The sequence below is a fragment of the Melanerpes formicivorus genome, unplaced genomic scaffold, assembly GCF_026170545.1.
Source record: "Melanerpes formicivorus ecotype bairdi unplaced genomic scaffold, bMelFor1.0.p_v2 SCAF_40, whole genome shotgun sequence".
In the NCBI taxonomy this organism is placed as follows: domain Eukaryota; kingdom Metazoa; phylum Chordata; class Aves; order Piciformes; family Picidae; genus Melanerpes; species Melanerpes formicivorus.
The window spans coordinates 194,732-202,668 of NW_027142392.1; the positions used below are offsets into that span (position 1 = coordinate 194,732).

At 45.3% G+C, this 7,937-nt stretch overlaps 1 protein-coding gene across 1 annotated transcript in view; it reads left to right on the top strand.

The window, feature by feature from the left end:
• Positions 1 to 7,608, top strand: part of NBN (nibrin) — a 32,435-nt gene extending 24,827 nt beyond the window's left edge. The window contains exons 15-16 of the mRNA XM_068158504.1: positions 1,524 to 1,573; positions 7,407 to 7,608. Coding sequence (XP_068014605.1) covers positions 1,524 to 1,573; positions 7,407 to 7,437 — 81 coding nt within the window. The 3' untranslated portion in view covers positions 7,438 to 7,608. The remainder of the gene's footprint in view (positions 1 to 1,523; positions 1,574 to 7,406) is intronic.
• The last annotated feature ends 329 nt before the right edge of the window (positions 7,609 to 7,937 follow it).

Below are 7,937 nucleotides of genomic sequence, written 5' to 3' on the forward strand. Positions count from 1 at the left end.
ACAACTACCTGAAGGGAGGTTGTAGGCAGGAGGGGGTTGGTCTCCTTTCCCAGGCAACCAGCACCAGAACAAGAGGACACAGTCTCAAGCTGCACCAGGGGAAGTTTAGGCTCGAGGTGAGGAGAAAGTTCTTCACAGGGAGAGTTGTTAGCTGTTGGAATGTGCTGCCCAGGGAGGTGGTGGGGTCCCCATCCCTGGAGGTGTTCAGAAGGGGATTGGACATGGCACTTGGTGCCATGGTTTGGTAGTCATGAGGTGTTGGGTGACAGGTTGGACTGGATGATCTCTGAGGTCTTTTCCAACCTTACTGATTCTATGATTCTAAGTGGACTTGCCGACTTGTGGTCATTAGTGAAATGCTTCAGAATCTTACTTGTGAAATAAAAAGCATTCACATTAGAAAATTTAATGGCAGTTAGAGCTTAGTGGTAAGGTTCATCTTTTTTCCTGAACATTTGAATTCCTTTTCATGCACCATTCAGTCAGAAAGACTGATTTACAGCAAAACCAGGAACCTAAGGGGAATTTTTTTCCCTTCTTTTCTTTAATAAGCAAAATAAGCATCATGGAAACTTCTGATTTCCAAAAATGTGAGAGTGAGGTAGGAAGAACTCTTACATGGTTCAAATTGTTGCACAGTACAGTTGATATTTCACTTATTTTGGGAAGGAGTTCTTCACTGAAAGAGTTAGCAGACATTGGAATGGCCTGCCCAGGGCAGTGATAGAGACATCAGCCCTGGAGGTGTTCAAGCAGTGTGTGGATCTGATGCTTAGGGACATGGTTTAGTGTTCACCCTTCAGTGCAGGAATATCTTGTCCTTCTCTTAATAATAATAATAATAATAAACCAGGTTGGAAGAGACCTTCAAGATCATCGTGTCCAACCCATCAACCAATCCAACCCACCCAAACAACTAACCCATGGCACCAAGCACCCCATCAAGTCTCCTCCTGAACACCTCCAGTGATGGTGACTCCATCACCTCCCTGGGCAGCCCATTCCAATGGGCAATCACTCTCTCTGTATAGAACTTCTTCCTAACATCCAACCTAAAGCTCTCCTGCAGCAGCCTGAGACATTGTGTCCTCTTGTTCTGGTACTGGTTGCCTGGGAGAAGAGACCAACCTCTGCCTGTCTACAACCTCCCTTCAGGTAGTTGTAGAGAGCAATAAGGTCACCCCTGAGTCTCCTCCTCTCCAGGCTAAGCAACCCCAGCTCCCTCAGTCTCTGCTCACAGGGCTGTGTTCCAAACCCCTCACCAACTTCGTTGCCCTTCTCTGGACTCATTCCAGCAAGTCAACCTCCTTCCTAAACTGAGGAGCCCAGAACTGGACACAGAACTCGAGGTGTGGCCTAACCAGTGCAGTGTACAGGGTTGGGGTTTTATTATTATCATTATTATTATTATTATTATTATTATTATTATTATTATTATTATTATTATTATTATTATTATTATTATTATTATTTTCATTACCTTCACCCTCAACATCTAATATTGAATGCACTTCTTTTCTCAGGCGCAGAACCGGCATGCCAGAGAAGAATCACTTGCTGATGATCTCTTTAGGTAAGAGTTTTGTGTCTGCACTTAGAAAATGCACATTTTTTGCATCACATCCTTTTCTGGGGGGGCAAATTCCAATTTTATAAAAGACTGCTTTGACTGTTCTTTTCCAAATGCCATGTATTCCTGTCTATGGAGTATACCCAGAGTGACTCAACAACTTTATATGCTTTAACCTTTCAATTTCATCCAGACTTGCCACAGTTTTTCAGTAAGACCCTCCTTGAACCCAAATGTGGCTATTTCCTGGCACAAGCCTGATTGTTCACAAAGCTGGAATTGATTCTGGGGTCAAGCATAAGTGCTTGGTAGAGCCTAATGCATTACAGAATCATAGAATGGTCTGGGTTAGAAGGACCCTCTGACAGTCATCTAGCAATAGAATTGTAGAATCATAGAATCAACAAGGTTGGAAAAGACCTCAGAGGTCATCAAGTCCAACCTGTCACCCAACACCTCATGACTAGCTAAGCCGTGGCACCAAGTGCCACATGCAGTCCCTTTTTGAACACCTCCAGGGACAGTGACTCCACCACCTCCCTGGGCAGCACATCCCAATGATAACAACTCTCTCTGTGAAGAACTTTCTCCTCACCTCGAGCCTAAACTTCCCCTGGCACAGCTTGAGACTGTGTCCTCTTGTTCTGATGCTGGTTGCCTGGGAGAAGAGGCCAACCCCCACCTGCCTACAACCTCCCTTCAGGTAGTTGTAGAGAGCAATAAGGTCTCCCCTGAGCCTCCTCTTCTCCAGGCTAAACAACCCCAGCTCCCTTAGCCTCTCCTCGTAGAGCTTGTGCTCAAGACCTCTCACCAGCCTCGTTGCCGACCCTCTCTGCAGTAAGCAGGAGCATCCTCAACTAGATGAAGTGTTTTGACCTTACAGTTAAGTCAGTCATCTGAGCTGTGAAGAAGAGGGATGAGGTCTGCCACGTTTTCATCCCCTTGTCTTGCCTCTCCTGAGGCACTTGAGGGAGCTAAAGCAACAGAGTCCTGGTTGTGTGGGAAAGTGAGCAGCAGGAATGCTTTTCCTTTTCTTGTTTTGAGTTCTATTTTTGAAGTAGTGGTTTTCAGAATTTAAAAGGGGAAAAAAAGATTAAGACCCTAATTAACTCCTTCAGTATCCCTCCTGTCTCCCTTATAGTTTCATAGTTTCATAGTTTCATTCAGGGTTGGAAGGGACCACAAGGATCATCTAGTTCCAACCCCCCTGCCATGGGCAGGGACACCCCACACTAGATCAGGCTGGACAGAGCCTCATCCAGCCTGGTCTTAAACACCCCCAGGGACGGGGCCTCGACCACCTCCCTGGACAACCCATTCCAGGGTTTCACCACTCTCATGGGGAAGAACCTCCTCCTCACATCCAGCCTGAATCTCCCCACCTCCAGCTTCATTCCATTCCCCCTAGTCCTATCACTACCTGAGATCCTGAGAAGTCCTTCCCCAGCCTTCCTGTAGGCCCCCTTCAGATACTGGAAGGCGACAATTAGGTCACCTCGGAGCCTTCTCTTCTGCAGACTGAACAGCCCCAACTCCTTCAGTCTGTCCTCATAGGAGAGGTGCTCCAGCCCTCTGATCATCCTCGTGGCCCTTCTCTGGACACGTTCCAGCACCTCCACATCCCTCTTGTAACTGAGACATTAAACTGCTTTCAAACCCATTTACAAGTCAGGAACTTCTGCTCTTTAATTTCATCAGAAACTCCCTCAAATCCCACATCCCTGCTTTTCAGACAGAGGAGACATTTTTACATGGGTTACTCTGTGCACTTGACTGTTTAGCAGAGTCATTTTTTCTGTCCTGATCAGTGCTTACACCACAGGAGATTGAAAGATTTCATTGGTAGGTCCAGGTTCACCTTGGCTGTTTGCTTTTTGCCTTCGCTCATGACATTTGCCTCTAAACCGCAGCCTGGCACAGCAGTTCTCTTTCAGTATCCTTCACTTCAGTTGTCTGCTGCTTTCCTTAATCTCTTCTGATTAAGTTGATTTCCTCTCCTTTTGCTTTCACCTGTAATCCTGATTTAATGATTTATAACCTCTTTTTAATTAAAAACAGTTCAAAGCCTGAACAGTTCAGTACCTGAAGAAGGCTTACGTGAAGGCTGCAGAGGGACTGTTTACAAAGGGCTGCAGTGATAGGACTAGGGGCAGTGATTTGGAATCAGAGAAGAAGGGATTTAGCTTGGATGTTAGGAACAAGTTCTTTACCATGAGGGTGGTGGGACACTGGAACAGGTTGTACAGGGAAGGACTTGAGGCCCCATCCCTGGAGATATTGAAGGTCAGGCTCGACAAGGCTGTGAGGAGCCTGATCTAGTGGAGGATGTCCCTGCTGACTGCAGAGGGGATTGGACTAGATGACCTTTGGATCCTTCCAACCCAAACCATTCTGTGGTTCTGCAGGCCAAGTTTGCCACTTTATCACAGAATCACATACCCATTTTTTACATCTGCAACAGAGCCTTTAAGTGTATGTCATTATGAAGACATTTATAAAACTGGGGGGCAGCTTGATTACTGGGCTGGATTACTGATATAAAACTACTGAAAATACCTTGATTTGTAGCCTTTCAGAACAACATCAGTGGAGGCTTAGATAGTTCACATGCCTTCTTGCTCAGGAAAGTTTTGATCTCAACTCCCATTTACTTAGGATAGGTCTACTTACAGAAGTTTCCACAGTCAAAAATATTAAAACACACCATTTCATGTTCAACCTACTTCTCTTTTGTCTTTAATCCCAAGTAAAACTACTTGGCATAATGCTAGTGTTAGCAGCTGCAATTTCCCGTGGAAATGGCATTTGAAGATGCCATTAGAAAGAATTGTGCACTCTTCCAAGGTAGAGATAAGCTAGAAAGAAAAGCTGTGCCCTCAGCTCCTGCTGAGTACATCCTCAGATAGAGGAGGAAGGGGAGGCACAACCCACAGTCTGCTAAGAGTAGCAATAAATGGATTATGTTCAGGAACAGCCCTTTGTGTCCTTCACCCCCTATTCCCAGCAAGCCCTTTTGTTTCTTTGTGCATTCACTCAGTAGTGGAATCTCAGTGGTCCTTTTTCCATTTCAGGCCACAGGCACTGATAATGGGTGGTTTCTTTCTGTCTGGAAAACATCATCCAGGCTTCATTTAACATGGAAAATGGCTGGAGCTGGAGTGGGGGAAGTTACATAAAGAGATGTTCATGACTGTCAGTGTCAGTATCTCCACAGACAGGCACAGGCAGGGTTGAAGCTGTTGGTGTCTTAGAGGCAGGTTTCCATCATGAATTATCCCCTTGTTCTTTCTGCTTGTCTTTGCCCCCTCCTCACCCCACTGCCCCACCTCCAAAGCAGGATTTGATGTCCAGGACATGCTTAAGTGTTAGAACTAACATGTTACAGCACTGTAGGAATAAATCTAAAGATGAGAGATGTAATATGTAAGGATCTCATTTTGTTGAGCAAAGATTTCATTGTTTTCTTAGTCTTTATGCAAAGAAACAAGCAACCCCTGCTTGTCTTCCCACCTGCCATGGGTTTGGCTAGCACTAAAAATGATGGATTTAGGTAGAAATATGTCCATGGTGAAGAAGGATGTTTTTGTCCCAGTCACTGTCAAACAGAATGCTACATGTCAGTGTGTGTGAGAGCCATTCAGAAGGTCTTTAGCAGTTCATACCAGAGCAACCCCATGGATCAGCTGGGGATTGACCTGTAGAAGAGCAGTGAAAGGGAAAGGGACCAGGGGATCTCAAAGGCCAATGGCATCCTGGGGTGTATTAGAAGGGGTATGGTTAGTAGGTCTAGAGAGGTTCTCCTTCCCCTCTACTCTGCCCTGGTGAGGTCCCATCTAGAATATTGTGTCCAGTTCTGGGCCTCTCAGTTCAAGAAGGACCTCAGGGAACTGCTTGAAATGGTTGATCACAGAACCACAAGTATGCTGCAGGGAGTGGAACATCTGCCTTATGAGGAAAGCCTGAGGGAGCTGAGTCTGTTTAGCCTGGAGGAGAATGAATGACTTCCTTCATGTTTATAAATATGTGAAGGGTGAGTGTCAGCAGGACAGAGCCAGACTCTGTCCAATGCTAGGGCAAGGGGCAGTGGGTGCAAGCTGGAGCAGAGAAGGTGCTACGTGAACATAAGGAAAAGCTTCTTCACTGTGAGGTGACAGAGCACTGGAACAGGCTGCCCAGAGAGGTTGTGGAGTCTCCTTCTCTGAAGACATTCAAAACCACCTAAATGTGTTCCTGTGTGGCCTACTCTAGGTGACCCTGCTCTGGCAGGGGGGTTGGCCTCAGTGATCTTTCGAGGTCCCTTCCCACCCCTAACATTCTGTGACTCTGTGATTTCTTTCAAAGGATGCAGAAGCCCGAGCCAGAAGCCTGAGCTGTACAGCAACAGCAGTGACTTCTAATACCTTTCCATTTATGTGGTGATGTAATTTGGCTTGCAAGTTGTCACATTTTCCTGTCTAAGCAAAAAAAGGTCTTGATGAATACGAGCAGAATTAGTGGAAGTAAAACTGGCTGCTCAGTCAGCTGTGTCCCTAAGGCATTCATGTGTGAACACAAAACACAGCAGAACCGCAAAGAAGTGACACAGGATTTGGGGAGATGAAGCACAGATGGAGAGGAAGAGAAAGCCAAGGGATGGCAGTGTCAAGCAGAGGCAGTCTAAGCCTAGTGCAGTAAACTGGGTAACTTTAGTACATTCAGAAAGTAGATGTAAATTGCTGAAAATCCATCAGAAGCTGTATAAAGGGGAAAGCAAGGCAAGGAACTGCTTTATGTGGGAGTAGGAAGCAGTAGAAGGGTTTTGCCTGACTGAGCTGTGGCCAAGTGTACATGGCTGTGAATGTGCAGTGCCCCTTTGCCCTCCCTCTTTTTCCTTTTTACTGTTATTCTTTCTTTCTTTGTTTTTGGTAAGGGACTTCACATTGGGACAGTAAAGGCTTGGAGAAACTTGGCCATGCATCAGTTTTAAAGATTTTGAGTGGTTAGGAAATCAGTGAAAATTTTACTCAAGGTTATCTCTAGTCCATGCCCAGGTTCTAGCTTCTGCATCCTACAGTCACATTGTTAACTGCCACAGTTAATTGTAGAAGTGCAGCCTGGGAAAAGCCTGAGCACTGCTCAGTCCCTTGTTGTGAACATATCATCACAGAATGCTGGGGGTTGGAAGAGACCTCCAGAGATCAAGTCCAACCCCCCTGAACCACTTAAAGCAAGTCACATGGGAATGCATCCAGAAGGGTTTTGAAGATACCTAGAGGAGACTCCACAGCCTCTGGGCAGGCTGTTCCAGGGCTCTGTCACCTTCACAGTAATACTTCTTTTTTCTCATGCTGAGATGGAATTTCCTGTGATTGAGTTAACATCCATTGCCCCTTGTCCTGTCACTGGGTATCACTGAAAAGAGACTGGCTTCATCCTTCTGTCGGCCACCCTTCAGATATTTGTAGACATTAATAAGGTCCCCTCTCAGCCTTCTCCAGGCTAAACAGCCCCAGGTCTCTCAGTCTTTCCTTGTAACAGGGATGTTCTAGTCCCTTAACCATCCTGATAGCTCTCTGTTGAACTCTCTCCAGTAGTTCCCTGTCCCTCTTGAACTGGGGAGCCCAGAACTGTACACAGTATTCCAGATGTGGTCTACCTAGAGCTGAGTAAAGGGAGAAGAGGACCTCCCTTGATCTGCTGGACACACTCTTCTTAATGCATCCAAGCATACTGTTGGCCTTCTTGGCCACCAGGGCACACTGCTGTCCATGGATAATAGCTTATTTACATCACACTGCTAACTTTGAGTGTCAAGAAGTATTACTTGTTTGTGACAAATGTTCTTTCTCTGTTGCAGATACGATCCTAATGTGAAAAGGAGAAGATAAAGCACGACCTGAATTTGCAGTGGTTCTCTAGCAAAATCTGCTTTCTGTTCTTTAGGCTGGCTGGTTGCAGAGGCCAATGTATACCTGGCTATGATCATTTGAGTTACTTCTTCCTGGAAAACTTCTTTCTCAAGTCTTGCTTTTATTAAAGAAAAAGAAAAGTCTCTTTCACTGCTTGGTGCTTACGGAGTGTGTGCTTTCAAAACCTTAACATTATTTGCTTCAGAGCAGCGCTCAGTAAAATACCAGAGGTCCTTGGGATTTCTTTTTAGGCTGTTCATTTCTTACATTTGCTTAGCAGTGCTCTTTGGGGATTAAAGAAAGACAGGAAGTTAGCTTCAGGCTTTTTTTTTTGGTCTTCAGTTTTGTTTTGTTTCCTTAATTAGATTTTTCTATGTGGACCATTTTGTCCTGAAGTGGAAAGCGTTGAAGACTCCATGGATAAGTGAGTTGAAAGTTTCAATTTGTAGCTGAGTGAACAAGTTCAAGTATTTAATATT